This window comes from Ochotona princeps, chromosome 29, assembly GCF_030435755.1.
Source record: "Ochotona princeps isolate mOchPri1 chromosome 29, mOchPri1.hap1, whole genome shotgun sequence".
Lineage (NCBI taxonomy): Eukaryota > Metazoa > Chordata > Mammalia > Lagomorpha > Ochotonidae > Ochotona > Ochotona princeps.
In genome coordinates, this window is record NC_080860.1 from 19,160,245 (window position 1) to 19,175,233 (window position 14,989).

General features: G+C 56.1%; 1 protein-coding gene across 1 annotated transcript; it reads left to right on the plus strand.

Moving 5' to 3' along the window:
- The first annotated feature begins 1,174 nt into the window (after positions 1-1,174).
- Positions 1,175-6,444, plus strand: LOC105942174 (RIMS-binding protein 3A-like). The gene has a single exon (XM_058656589.1). The coding sequence runs from the start codon at positions 1,276-1,278 to the stop codon at positions 6,172-6,174; it is 4,899 nt and encodes a 1,632-aa protein (XP_058512572.1). The 5' UTR covers positions 1,175-1,275; the 3' UTR covers positions 6,175-6,444.
- The last annotated feature ends 8,545 nt before the right edge of the window (positions 6,445-14,989 follow it).

The following is a 14,989-nucleotide window of genomic DNA, read 5'->3' on the forward strand; positions in this document are numbered from 1 at the left end:
AGTCCATGCGTGTTATTATCGGCTCCATGCACCAAGTCCATCGCTGTGGGACAGCGACAAAGCTCCTGGCTCCTGCCTTCAGATGACCTCGGCTCTGGCCACCTTGGCCATTTGGAGAGTGAACCAGCAGATGACAGTTCTCTCTCTCACTCTTTCTTTCAAATAAATAAATAGCTGTAAAAAACAAACAAACAACAGCAACAAAACCCTGCTGTCTCTTGCCTTGGCAATAGTCATGGAGAGGGAGCCTCGCCATGGAGAGTTACAACCTTGCCAGCAGCCACAGAGAGGGAACCACTGCCTTGCCTTCTCCCTGTCAGTTCTGGCTTCATCCTCGGCCATGTTCTCCTCCTCCAAGACCTCAGAGGAGGGCAACTGGCTAATATTCCTCCTTCAAGCACCGGTTTTCCCTGTGGGCGCTGGTTCAGGTCCTGGCTGCTTCCCCTTCAGCTCCCTGCTTGTGGCCTGGGAAAGCACGGAGGACGGCCCAAAGCCTTGGGACCCTGCACCCACACGGGAGAGGCAAAAGAAGCTTCTGGCTCCTGGCCTTGGGCCGGCTCCTTTCCAGTGGCTGGGGCCACTTGAAGAGTGAATCAGTGGATGGATCTTTCTGTCTCTCTCTCTCTCTGAATTTATCTTTCCAATAAAAATAAATGCACTTAAATAAAAGACCTCAAAGGGTCAGACTCGTTAGACAGGGCGGGGGTGCGGTGGGGTGTGTGGGAGCAGACGTCTCCTCTCACCTACCTCACTGGCAGCCCCCCACCTTCGGATCCCTCGGCCCTTGATCTCAGCTGGCAGTTTTGATGTGTGTGACCTGAGAATGGGAGAATGCACAGCACACCCAAGGGTGAGCTCCAGGGTTCCGCAGTTTGCAATTCGAAGATGAAGCAAGGACTTGGCTTGTGAATGCCATCATGCCAAGCCCAGGATTGTAGACTTCTGATTTCTTTATGCAGAAGAAATGTATGGGGGCAGGTGGAAGCCCCACCCAGGCTTGCAAGGAATCCCAAGTATCCAGTTAGGTGCCTGACTGGGTCACAAGGACATGGTCCCAAAGAAGTAGGTGAGGTAAGGGCAACGCAGGGCCAGCCCACGCTCCCGGGCAACCCATGGAAGGACGGATGGCTGAGAAGCGGAAGGAGCGCGCAGAGACTTCTCCCCTCCCAGAGAGGGGGCGCCGGAAGGGGCGCGCGGAGTGGCGGCCGTTGGCGAGCTACGATCTGGCCAGGCGGTCCCAGGTGGGGCCAGGCGTTAGCCTGGGCCGTGGCCACCATGACCAAAGACTCGCCCGGCCCCTCGGGCGGCGGCGGCCGCGGGTCGCTCAAGAAGCCGGGCAGCCCGGGCCCGTCGGCGATAATGCTGGAGGAGCAGAGGCGGGAACTGCAGAAGCTGAGGGCCGAACTGGAGGCGGAAAGGACACGCGGCAGGGCCGAACGGCGACGCTCGGCGTCGCAGGCGCGCCAGCTTCGGGAGACAGCCGAGCGGGAGCGGCAGCACCTGGCTGAGCACCTGCGCTCCAAGTGGGAGGCCCAGCGCTTCCGGGAGCTGCGGCAGCTGCAGGAGGAGGTGCAACGGGAGCGCGAGGTCGAGATCCGCCGGCTGCTGCGCTGGAAAGACGCCGAGATGCGGCAGCTGCAGCAGCTGCTGCAGCGCGAACGGGACGGCGTGGTGCGCCAGGCGCGGGAGCTGCAGCGCCAGCTGGCCGAGGAGCTGGTGAACCGCGGCTACGGCGGCCACGCGGGGGCACCCGAAGGCCCCGCCGCAGCGCAGTGCCGCTGTCGCCTGCAGCAGGTGCTGGGGCAACTGCGCTGGGACACGGACGGCGAGCAGGCGGCGCGCATCCGCCACCTGCAGACAGCGCTGGAAATGGAGCGCCAGCTCTTCCTCAAGTACATCCTGGAACACTTCCGCTGGCAGCCCGTGTTGCCCGAACCCTCCTCAGACTCGCAAGCCACGCCGCCGGTCTCGCCAAAGCGGCTCCTAGGCTCTCGCCGTGCCCCGGAGCTCGCCTGCCGACCGGGGTCCCTGGATAGCCTGAGCACCGGCGTGCGCGCGCGCTCCCGCTCTCTGGACCTAGTGCCCGCCGCCCGCAGCACCAGCTCTCCGAATGACCCATTTCCCACGCGCGCCAGCTCTCTGGATTCGCTGGCGCCTGCGCAGTCCCGCTCAGGCGACAACACCTCGAGCTGCCTCAAAGCCTCCGAGTCCGAGGCACGGGCCTCCTCGACAGACGCCTCGGTTCTGGGCTCCCCCTGTGCTGTGTCGCCCTTGCAGCTCCCGCCACCGGCGACGCCGTCGCACAGGAAGCCAGGCGATCCTCTTGGAGAAGAGGGCTATGGCAACAGCCAGCTGTGCGAAGCCGCCGCTGCCACCACCACTACCTCCTCCACGTCCTCCTCCTCCTCCTCCTCCTCCTCCTCGCCGCAGCCACCGCTGTCCGATCCGGACTACAAGGAACTGATGAAGCAGAACTCGGAGCTGAGCGAAGCGCTGCAGGTGCTGGCGCGCCGCTTCTCGGGGCTGCAGGAAGAGAACGCGCAGCTGCGGCGTGCCAGCTTCTCCGGGCAGGCGGATGAGAAGGTGAAGCGACTCAAAGTGAAACACGCGGAGCTGACGGGCCTGGCGCTACGTCTGCAGGATCGTGCCCGCAAGCTACAGGAGACCAACCTGCGGGCGGCGAGCGCGCCGGTGCCGGGCTACAGCCACGCCGACCTGGAGCTGTGCCAGGCCTTCGCCCGCCAGCGCTTCCAGGATCTGTCGGAGCAGGCGAGCGCGCTCCTGGCCAAGGACAAGCAGATCCAAGAGCTGCGGCACGAATGCCACCTGCTGCAGGCGCGCGTCGCCTCCATCAGTTCGGGCGGCCCCTCGCATTCCGCGGGTGCTGCCTCCCCCGCTCAGTGGCTGGGCATCAGTGACTTGGACCGGCTGCAGCGCGAGTCCCAGCGGGAGGTGTTGCGTCTGCAGAGGCTATTGATGCTGCAGCAGGGCCAGAGCCCACGGAGCGAGGAGGAAGAGGAAGCGGCGCTACGGCAAGTGCGAGCGCTGGAGCGCAAGTGCGAGGAGCTGGGCGAGCAGGCGGCGGTGGCTAACCGGCGCGGCGACGAAGCCGAAGCCCAACTGCAGGCAGCCTTGAGGCAGGGCGCCTGGTTAGCGGAGGAGAACGCTCGGCTACAGGCGCGGGTCGACTGGGTGCGCAAGGTGGCAGCCGAGAACGGCGACGTGCGCGGGCGGCTGGGGCGCGCGGGCCAGGAGCGCGAGGCCGCCGGCCTGCTGGCGGAGCAGCTGCTGCGACAGGCGGCGCGCGGGCAGGACAGGCAGCAGCAGCTGCAGCACGACCTACACAAGGCCCTGAGCAACCTCCAGGCCGCCCAGCAAGAGGTGCGGACCCTGCAGGGGCAGCCGGGCCAGTCTTCCAGTCAACCCTGCGAAGCCCTCCTAAACCTGGATTCTCCATCTCGGTCCAGCAGGCCGGAGGGTTCCACACCGCCTTCTCAGAGCAGCGGAGACAGACCCAAGAGGCCAGAGTCAACGCGAGGGAGCCCAGTTACCCCTGAGGAGGCAGCTTGGGTCCCCCAAGAGTCAGACAGAAGCCTCACAGCCAGCCCAGCCCCAGAAACCAAAACCCAGACCAGAAAAATCAGCTCCCATTCCAACTCCTCCTCAGAGGTGGAGTCCCTGTGGGCCACTGTACCATCCTGCCCAACCCTGGACATGGACACGGCCAGTGAGGTGGATGATCTGGAGCCTGACAGTGTGTCCCCGGCCCTGGAGGCTGGGCCTGCCCAATCTCCTGCCACCCTCAAATTCAAGATCTTCTTGGCCAGGTACAGCTATGACCCATTTGAGGGCCCCAATGACCACCCTGAAGCCGAGCTGCCCCTCACGGCCGGGGACTGTGTATACATCTTTGGAGACATGGATGAAGACGGCTTCTACCAAGGGGAACTTGAAGATGGCCGCCGAGGCCTGGTGCCCTCCAACCTCATTGAGCAGATCCCAGAGACTGATATCTTGGGTTGTCTGTCGTCCAAGGTCAGCGACTCCAGCAATGACCCCATTGGCCCCACTCAAATGCCAGTTGCCTCATTGCCTGGGGAGGAAGCTTTAGGTCCGGGGCCACCACACAAGACAAGAAAGGTGGGCTCCAAGACTGCAGTGGCTATGGACACTGGCCAGCTGGGCTCACCAAAGAGCCCCGGGGAGCAGGGCTTCCCCAGACCCCTTCTGGTGGCCAGAGGGGCGCTCTGTGTGGCCCCGATGCAGCTCCACCTGCAGGGTGTGACGGCTACCTCAGCCGAGATCGCTTGGATCTGCAGCATCAGCAGCCATCCCCATGTGGTGTACCTCGACGGCCAGGAGCATGCCCTGACCCCAGCGGGCGTTAGTCACTACACCTTCCAGAGCCTGCATCCTGGCACACGCTACCAGGCCCTGGTTGAGGTACGGCTGCCGTGGGACCTGCTACAGGTGCGCTGGGAGACCGTGTCCTCCACCATCACCTTCGACACGCCACTAGTGGGTCCCCCCGACCCACCCCTGGACGTGCTGGTGGAACACCAGGGCTCCCCAGGCCGCCTGGTGGTGAGCTGGCTCCCTGTGACCATCGACTCAGCCGGCTCCTCCAATGGGGTCCAGGTCACGGGCTATGCTGTGTACGCCGATGGGCTCAAGGTGGCGGAGGTGCCCGACGCCACTGCCGGGAGCACCCTGTTGGAGTTCTCCCAGCTGCAGGTGTTGCCTGCGTACCAGAAGGTCTCTGTGAGGACCATGTCCCTCTTTGGCGAATCCTTGGACTCAGTACCGGCACAGATCCCTGAGGACTGTCACTCCTGTCCCCAGCCGCCAGAGGCTCCTCCATTCAGCTACCCCTCTGGTGACCCATCCGCCTGCAGAGTCACCTTTCCTATTGGCTCTCAGAAACCAGCCCTGGCTCCTCTTAACGCCAAGACCAACTCCTGCACCTCTGGCAGCTGTGGTGAACCCCAGACTGAGTTCCCGGATGCCTTCTCCGAAGAATCCCTGAGCAGGCGGTCCTCTAGGTTCCACTTGAGTTCAGAAGGAGAATATCCAAATTCAGGGCCCGTAGGCCCAAGTCAGGCTTTCACCAAGGCTCGGGAGGCCTGCGGAAAAGATCTGTCCTTCCAGAACCATGGGTCACCTCTGCCCAATGGCCACTCTGGGAGAGAGGAAGAGCGTTTCCGGCATAGGAGCGCTGCTGGCCAACGCCCCACCCCAGGGTTTGTTCACCTGTTCCCTGAGTGTAGACGGGAGAAAGAATTGGGTCAGGAAAAACCTTTCCTTGAGAAGGCCCTTGGGTCAAAGCAAGATGCCCAGGTGTTTGTATCTCAGCAGGTGGGCACCAGCCAATGTTTCCCAACAGACTTCCATAACATTGTGAAGGATGAAGAGGAAGAGGAGGTGGAAGAGGAGGAGGAAGAGGAGGAGGAGGCAGCACTGTATTTGGCTCCGTGGGGCACAGAGAGGCAGGAGCAGAGACAACAGAGTGGGCGAGGGCAGGCTCCCAGGGCCCGGAGACAGTGTCCAGCTCCACTCAGAAAAGCTATTCCGATGCCCAGGGCCAGCCCCGTACAGCTAGAACCCACAGCTAGCCCCGAGGTTAGGGTCTTTGTGGCTCCCTTTGATTATAACCCGCTCCTGACGTCTCCCCACAGGGAGGCTGGGGGGGAGGAGCTAGCTTTCCAGAAAGGGCAACTGCTGAGAATCTGGGGCAGCCGGGACCCCCGCGGCTTCTACCATGGTGAATGCAACGGGCAAGTAGGCACCATCCCCGAGCACCTGGTGGCTGAGGCAGAGGCGGGCATCCAGTGGCCCAATGCAGGGGCTTGGCGTTTGCTACCCGCCTTGGACCGCCACCTGGAGGCTTTCAAGGGGCTCATGGGCCCCCAGGGCACCTTGTCCAGGCTTCAGAAGAACCCCAAAAGAACCCTGCTGTGGACCCCAAAGACCATGCTGGCAGCACTGGACTACGATCCCAAGGATGGGCGGGTAGGGTGTGGTCGTGCCAAGGGCAAGCTGGCACTGAGGGCGGGAGATGTGGTCACAGTCTATGGACCTGTGGATGACAAGGGATTCTACTACGGTGAGTCCGGTGGCCACCGGGGCCTGGTCCCGGCGCACCTCCTGGATCAAATATCCCTCCATGGAGAATGAACGAGAAAGGCTGCTTAGCTGTCTTCCCCTGGGAGGGGGAAGGCTGTGGCCTCTGGTTACCTACATCTTGCCAGAGAGGAATCAAGTGCACGGACCCTCCCACTAGTATCTCCCATCCCCCACTCTCCCACACAAACACTCACACCCTTCTCCCCAAAAGAGGCTAGTGTTGACCCCATGGCAGTGTCCCCACACATCTCTGGTAATCTCTGGAAGCGGCAAGGTTCACAGCACCCGCAGTTAAGACACATCCAACAGGAAAACAGAGTCAGCCAGGCTCCCTCCCAGAACTGGCCACCAGGTCGTCCCTGGAAATTGTCCGTGACCATGATGAACGTGTGTTGGAACAGGTGCTTTGGGTCCACAGGTAGGAGTTGAACACTGTTTTTCCGTGGCCATGTGTGAGCAACTCCAGAAACATCTGCCTCTTAAAAACAGCGAACATAATATTTTTCTACTTCATGTTCAACCCCACCTCCTTCATTAAAATATTCATAGAAAATAAAACATACCAGAGAATACTTCAAATTTAAAGTTCACCTGTGAGAGGCACACACGAACAGCCTCTTCTCTGCCTCATCTTCGGTCTCCTGGGTTTGTAGAACCGAGGCAAGGCACACACTTATTCCCTATATAGAATGGGCCTTGTAGATTTACCTCTCCACCCCTAGGGTCCAGCCAGGTGCCAGCTGTGCCCTGGGGTATGGCCCAGCAGGTAACACACCCCATCCCACCCTCCCCATCTGTAATGGAGTTCCTGGGTTTTCTATCCCTTTCCTGCTCCCTGCTAGTGCAGATCCTCAAACGCAGCAGGGATGCCTCGAGTCCTCCTTGGGTCCTTGCCACCTACATGCAGGAGACCTAGGTCACGTTCCTGCCCCTTGAGTTGGGCCCAGCCTAGCCCAGACCCAACCATTGTGGATACTTCAGGACCCCAGTGACCCAAAGATGGGAACATTCTCTCTCTTTGCCTCTATAAAACATCAAGCGAAAGTCTTCCCAGTGAGAACTTCACCCAGGGAACTTGACACTGGGGCTGTGTCACTGGTGAGGTCCGTCTGTCCCCCTATTTCCCCAAGTTACCTTATGTGGAAGTCTCCTCAGGAAGTCCTTATGTGCCCCATGGCTCCCAGAAGCCTGCTCACCTAAAGCACCCCCCCACACACATTCAAACCCATCTCTTCCTTCCCTGGCTGTTCAGAAAACAATACTGTCTTCCCAGGTAGAGACAGAAGCTTCTGGAAGGGGGAGATGGATGGATCAGAGAGGCAACAGCTGGATTTATAGCAAATGGACAAATGCAGCTGAAAGGGCCGCATGCAAAGTCCACTGGGCTGAAGGTGGGAATAGGGAATGGGCAGGTCCTCGGGCTACGTTGGCTTGACAGGGACGCAGGCACTGGGGTAGGTGCTGCAGCTAATACTCGTGCATGTGTTAAACATGGGTGGAAATGCGCAGCCTCGGACAGGGTAGGGGAGGAAGTACTCCTGATTCTGTACGGATGGAAGGCCACCACTCTCTAGGACCCGTTTTTACAAGACTGCTTGCTGCCCCTCTCCTGGTTTTACAGCCAAGCTCTTCAGGCCCAGTGTGAATCGCAGCTGAGAACATTGGTTCATGCAGTGGTTTTCTAGAAGCGCAGCAGAAGGTGGAACTAACATAGTAATAACCATCTTTAGGAGCCAGGTGTGCTGGTGCAGTGGGTGAAGTCCTTGCTGGTGCTGCCAGCATCTCATTTCAGAGTGGCTGATCCACTTCTAGTCCAGCTTCCTGCTTATGTGCCTGAGAAGGCGCTGAGGGATGGATGCCCAGGTGCGTCTCAGAACCCTGCTACCCACCAGTTCCTTTGGACATTTTAGAAATTTTTCTCTCTTCCTCTCTGATACTCTCTGCTTTTAAATTAACTAAATATATAAACCCTTAAAAGCCAAAAACAAAACAAAAAAGAAAAAAATTTTAAATAAAAGTAAAACAAAAATGAGGGGCCAGGCCTAGCACAATGGCTCAATTGGCTAATCCTTCACCTCTAAGTGCAAGGATCTTACATGGATGCTGGTTCTAATCCATCCAGCTCCCTGCTTGTGGCCTGGGAAAGCAGTCAAGGATGGCCCAAAGCCTTGGGACCCTGCACCCGCGTGGAAGACCTGAAAGACGTTCCTGGCTCCTGGCTTCAGCCCAGCTCAGCTCCAGCCATTGTGGCCATTTGGGGAGTGAACCAGCAAATGGAGAATCTTTTTCTCAGTCTTTCCTTCTCTCTGTAAATCTGCCTCTCTGAAAGAAATTAGTGAATCTTGAAAAACAAAACAAGGGAGTGGGAAAAAATAAAACGAGGGTCTGGCATGATGGCTCAATTGGCTAACCCTCCACCTACAAATGCCAGCATCCTACATAAATTTGCTGGTTTGTGTCTCAGCTGCTCAACTTCCTTTTTTAAAACAGACAAAGATGAGTGGGCAGGGAGAGAGAGGGAGAGCTTGGAACTGTTGACTCACTCTGCAGATGCCCACAATGGCTGAAGCTGAAGCAGGGAGTCAGGAACTCAATTTAGATCTCTTAACCAAGGGGGACCCAGCCACCTTGGCCATCACCTGCTGGCTCCAGACTTTGCCTAGGCAGGAAGTGGAGGATGGGAAGGGATGGGGAGGGTCAAAGATAGGATTTAAACTCCAGTAACTGATACAGGAATCAATCCCGTTTGAGCCTCCAGGCCAGATGCCTGCCCCCTAGCGAGTATTTGGAAGTGCCCCAGTCCAGTTATATCGCAGAGAATTCCCACATTTTGTACAGCTCAGCTCCAGAACTTCCTACATCTTGTAAAACTAAAAGTCTGGTTCTGTTGAACCCTGACCCCCAGTCTCATTTCCCTGGCTCTCTTGTTCTCCCCTCCCCCAGCACTATATCATGTCTCCAGAGAGGTGACTACCTCCCCCAGACCCCATTCAGAGTGGCAGCTACTTCCAAAAGTGTATGGTGAGAGCACCTGTCATGGGCCAGGTGCAGCCCCCTGGCTGATGGCAGCCATCCATCTGGGAAAGTGACCCAGCACAGAAAAAAACACATCTTGGTCTCTCTCCCTCCCCAACTTTGCCTTGCAAACACATCTTTCAAAAAAATCAGAATAGGGCCTGGCGCAATAGTGTAGCGGTTAAAGTTCTCGCCTTGAACGTGCTGCTGTGATCCCATTTGGATGCCGGTTCTAATCCCAGCAGGTCTCGTGCACACCAGCGGGTCCTTGGCCCAGTCTGACTTGGCCCATCTCCTGTCCTAGCAGGTGCAGAGGTCTTGCCCGACTGGCCCACACTCATTCTGACTCTTACTGTTGGGTGCTCCAGCCCAACCCCATTTGGTTCACCCCCAAACTCAGCTCTTCCATGGTTTAGCAGGTGTCAAAACCAAGCTCAGTATGTCCTACGCTCACCCGGGCTCTCACGAGCACCAGCGGGTGCTGGAGTCTAGCCCAGTCTGGTACACGCCAGACCCAGTCCACGCCCAATGCTGGGGGATGCTTCAGCCACGTCCATCCCAGCTGCCTGTCCCTATTCCAGCTCTTATGCTCTCTAGTGGGAACCACAACCCAGCCAGTGCATCCTCTTAGCTCCCTGATCAGGCCTGCTCGCAGCCACAGAACTTGCACATGCCAGTGGTTGCTCTGACCCAGCCCAGCATAACCCATACCCTGCCTTTAGCTTTACCATCAGATGCTGCAGCCTGGCCTGTCCAGGCACACCCCTAGTATCAACTTTCACTGGTACCAACTTCTCTCAGCTTAGTCCCATCTGCCCCATCCCTGGATTTCATACAAACCAGTATGTGTGATAACCTAGCCAAGTAAGGCCTGCACTTGATTCTGGCTCCTGCACAAGCCAGTGTTCCAAGGTTTGGCCCGGCCCTGCCTGGTTTATCCCCCACCAGCACTAAGCCACACACTTGCTGACAAGTGGAGCTGCTTTGCCCAGCCTGAACAATACTCATGCCTGAATCACACGACCAGTGGAAACTACAGCCCACCAGGGGATTTTCCCACATTTCCTCACCATGCCCACTTCCAGACCCAGATCTCACATGTGCCAGTGGGTACTAGACCCTTACCAGACATAGTCTGGCCCCTCGGTTTCGGCCTTTATGTGAGCTGGTGGATGTTGCGGCCTGGAACATCTCACACCCTATTCTTGGATTTGCCTATGGGTACTGTAGCCTGAACCAGCCCAGCCTATTCCCAACCCCAATACCCATGAGTGTCAGGGGGTTCCATGGTCATGCTTAGCTTAGCTCATCACTACTCCTAGCTCCTGAGCAAACCAACAGAAATTACAGTTCTATAGGGGTGAGCCCACATAACCCCTGACAAAATCTCTTCCCAGACCTGGTTCTCTCACATGCTGGTTAGTGTCATCGCCCAGTCTAACATTACCTGTCCCCTGTTCTGACGCTTGCTGGCAGGGACTGTGACCTAGCCCTACCAGATGAGCACCCAGACCTAGCTTTAGTGTGTGCTGGTGGGTGGTGGTCAATGCTTACTAGCCCAGCTCAAGTCTCCCACAAAGGCAGGTCCATCAGTCTGAGCCAGAAAGGTCCTCCAGCTTCCCTCCTCGAAACCACATGATCTCAGCCCCCTCATTTGCTTGCAAGGACCTTGGCTTTGTCAGTGAAAGTCCTCCAGAAGTCTTTCCTCACTTGCAACATACTCGCTCAGCAGTCCTCCCTCCCACACATCCCAAACACCCTCCCTTGAGCAATCCACACACAGTCCCTGTGCTTGGAAGCGCCACGGGCTCCCCAGCGCTATCTTCCCAATCCCAGGCAGGGTGGCATGCTGGTCTGGAACTCTGCCTGCCCACCAGGGACCCAAGCTCCCAGCATGCATGCTGGCCTGGGACTGTAGCCCTCTGCACAGCCAAGATCCAAACAAATTCACAGTTTCCCAAGCCTGGACCACTAGCACACCACACCAGCGTACTAACTTTGAGCTCTCCTCCCCGCACCCCAGAATCAAGCACATATGGAAATCCCCAGGCTTATTTCACCTGCCTAGGCATGAACCCCCAGGTTCCAGCACACCCCAAACTGGTCATCTCCTAGGCCCCCTGCAAGCCCATGCTCCCAGGCTCCCATGAGCGTGCCAGAAGAAGCCAAACGCAAAGAAGAGAGAGTCCAGGTAAGTCTGAGCAGCAGCACTGCACAGGTGTCTGGCTCCCCCAACCACGTGGCACAGACAGGACCAGTCTGCTGTTCATACTGGCAAGCACTGGAACCAGGGCAGGAGGCAAACCTGCTGGCAGTTATTGGGGATCACTCTGATTAGCGTGTGGTGGGAAGGATCAGGCTGGATTGTGACATTCATTGGTTTGCGTAGACCACAGGGCTGAAGACAACTGACCCAGCAACTAACAGTGTGCATGTAGGCCGATTTGGGCGATGGACTGTACCAGACCCTGTATTGGCAGGCACACACAGGAATAAGGTCTGGGATCACTTCAGGTGAAGTTTCTTTGGAGATACCCTCCATCTGAACCACTGGATTCAAAACTCCAACCGTGAAGCAAATTGCAGGTTCCATGGTCTGACGTGGAGTGCAAGTGTCAGAGCCGGGCCTCATCAGTGGCTTAGACAGAGCAGTGGACAGCACATCCAGGTGCACATGGAGGATATGGCAGGACACTGGCGCCTTCAGAGGACACCTGGTACCACAAGAGAGGACGAAGGACGCCAGCCAAGAGTTGATAGTGAATACCTGGACAAACGGAGACTCTAAGGTGGACTATGTCAGCCAGTGGATTCTGGAGAGATTTCATCGTGATTGGAGAGGCAAGATGGGCAGCAATAAAGAACTGCTGAACTATCAAAACGTCTTGAGCAGGATCCTTGGAGCATGCCCCACATTGGGGACCCTGGGATGGTTGGGAGGCGGGGTGTGGCTTCTCTCCTTATCTTTCTCCTCCCCTCAGATAGAGGAAGGAAAAAAGACAATGTGAAAACAATGGTCACACCCACATTCCTCTAGCCTTTGACCCTTCGCACCCTAATCAAATCTGTAAAAATTATCGAAAAAAAAGCTATGCAATAAAAAAAGAACAGAAGAGATGAAGGAAACTCTGGTACAAGCTACAACTCGGGTGAACCCTGAGGACATTATACTTGGGGACCTAAACCAGATCCAAAAAAGTCACATATGGGACATGTGTTGTGATAAAGTAGGCCAAGAAGCTACCTGTAACACCAGCATCCCATACAAGAACACCTGTTCAAGTCCCAGCTGCTCTGCTTCTGATTCAGTTCCCTGCTAATGTGCCTGGGAAACCGGTGGAGCATGGCCCAATTGCTTGAGCTCCTGCCTTCCATGTGGGAGACCTGAAAGAAGAAGCAAATTGTTCCTGGCTAAAGGTGGCCCAGCCCTGAGCATTGTAAACATCTGTGGAGTGAACCAGAGGATGGAAGCTCTGCCTTCCTCTCTGTCTCTCTGTCGTTTGGCCTTTCAAATAAATAAAATAAAAAAACCTTTTAAAAATGAATGTTGGGGGCCTGGCGGCGTGGTCTAGTGGCTAAAGTCCTCGCCTTGAACGCCCCGGGATCCCATATAGCCGCTGGTTCTAATCCAGGCAGCTCCACTTCCCATCCAGCTCCCTGCTTGTGGCCTGGGAAAATAGTCGAGGACGGCCCAAAGCCTTGGAACCCTGCACCCGCGTGGAAGACCTGGAAGAGGTTCCTGGTTCCCGGCTTCGGATCAGCGCAGCACTGGCCGTGGCGGCTCACTTGGGGAGTCAATCATCAGACGGAAGAGCTTCCTCTCTTTCTCTCCTCCTCTCTGTATATCTGACTTTGTAATAAAATAAATAAATCTTTAAAAAAATGAATGTTGGGGGCCTGATGCGGTAGCCTAGTGGCCTAGTGCGGTAGCCTGTGAGCACGAGTTTGGATCCTGGTGGCCCACTTCCCATCCAGCTCCCTGCTTGTGGCCTGGGAAAGCAGTCGAGGACGGCCCAAAGCCTTGGGACCCTGCACCTGCATGGGAGACCCGGAGGAAGTTCCTGGCTCCTGACTCTGGATCGGCACAGCACCGGTCGTTGCAGTCACTTGGGGAGTGAATCATTGGACAGAAGATCTTCCTCTCTGTCTCTCCTCCTCTCTGTATATCTGACTATGCAATAAAAACTAAAAAAAAAAATCTTAAATTTTTTTTTTCTTTTACTTATTTGAAGGGCAGGGTTCTACAGAGAAAGGGAAAGACAGGAAGATCTTCCATCTGTTGGTTCACTCCCCACCACCAGATGGCTGCAATGGGCAGGCCAAAGCCAGGAGCCAGAAGTTTCCTCCAGGTCTCCCGTAGGAGTGGCAGGGGCCCAACGACTTGGGTCTTCTTTTTTCTGTTTCCCCAGATGCACTGGCAGGGAGCCTAATTGGAAGTGGGACAGCCAGAACTCAATTCAGTGCTCACATGGGATGTTAAAATTGCAGGTTACCACTTAATCTGCTACACTACAGCACTGCCCCAGTTAACTTTGTTATTTAAAACAACTGTTGGTATTTTTTCTTAAATAGAATTGACTTTTTCCTGGCAATGTTGTCTTTTCCTTGAGAAAAAAAAAAAAACATGATTTATTTCTTTGTATTAAAAAAGCAGATAGATATACAACAACAAGAAGAGAGTGAAACAAAGATCTTCCACTCACTGACTCACTCCTCAAATGGCCGGAATGGCTAATGTTGAAGCAATGCAAAGAAAGGAACCAGGAGCTTCCAGGTCTCCCACGTGGGTGCAGGGTCCCAAGGCCTTGGGCCATCCTCGACTGCTTTCCCAGGCCACAAGCAGGGAGCTGGATGGGAAGCGGAGCTGCCGGGATTAGAACCGGCACCCATATGGGATCCCGGGGCTTTCAAGGCGAGGACTTTAGCCGCTAGGCCACGCCGCCAGGCCCCAAATCATTTTTTTAAAAAGTCAACTATGGGGCCTGGCGCGGTGACCTAGCAGCTAAAGTCCTCACTTTGCACTTGCTGGGATCCCATATGGGCGCTGGTCCTAATCCCGGCAGTTCCACTTCCCATCCAGCTCCCTGCTTGTGGCCTGGGAAAGCAGTCGAGGACGGCCCAATGCATTGGGACCCTGCACCCGCGTGGGAGACCCGGAAGAGGTTCCAGGTTCCCGGCTTTGGATTGGCGCGCACCGGCCCGTTGCGGCTCACTTGGGGAGTGAATCATCGGATGGAAGATCTTCCTCTCTGTCTCTGCTCCTCTGTGTATATCTGGCTGTAATAAAATGAATAAATCTTTAAAAAAAAAAAAATGATTTGGGGTCTGCAGTGTTTCATATCAGGTGATCCTTCGGAGTGAGAACAAGACAGACAGCGAGAGCAAGGCTCTACCAAGTCAAGGCCAGGATCTTGGTCTGGAAGAAGCTCCAGACTCCTGGCTTCAAAACAGTCTAGCTCCAGTCAGTGTGGCGATTTGGAGAGTAAACCAGAAGACTGACAATTTACCCTTTTTCTTTTGTAACTCTGCCTTTTAAATAAATAAATCCTAAAAAAAAAAAAAAAAGGACTAGTGTGATAGCTCAGTGGCTGCATCCTTATCTTAAATGCGCTGGGATCCTGTGTAGGTGCCAGTTCGTGTAAGGCCATTCCGCTTTGAGATCCAGTTCCTGCTTACAGCCCGAGAAAGCAATGAAGAATTGCTCCTTTGACCCTGTGCCTGTGTAAGACACCCATAAAAAGCTCCCAGCTTGGCCGGGCACGGTGGCCTAGTGGCTAAAGTCCTCGCCTTGAATGCGCCAGGATCCCATATGGACACCATTCTAGTCCCAGCAGCTCCACTTCCCATCCAG

Coding starts and splice junctions, on each gene's coding strand:
- LOC105942174 (XM_058656589.1), top strand. CDS start 1,276: ATGACCAAAGACTCGCCCGGCCCCTCGGGCGGCGGCGGCCGCGGGTCG.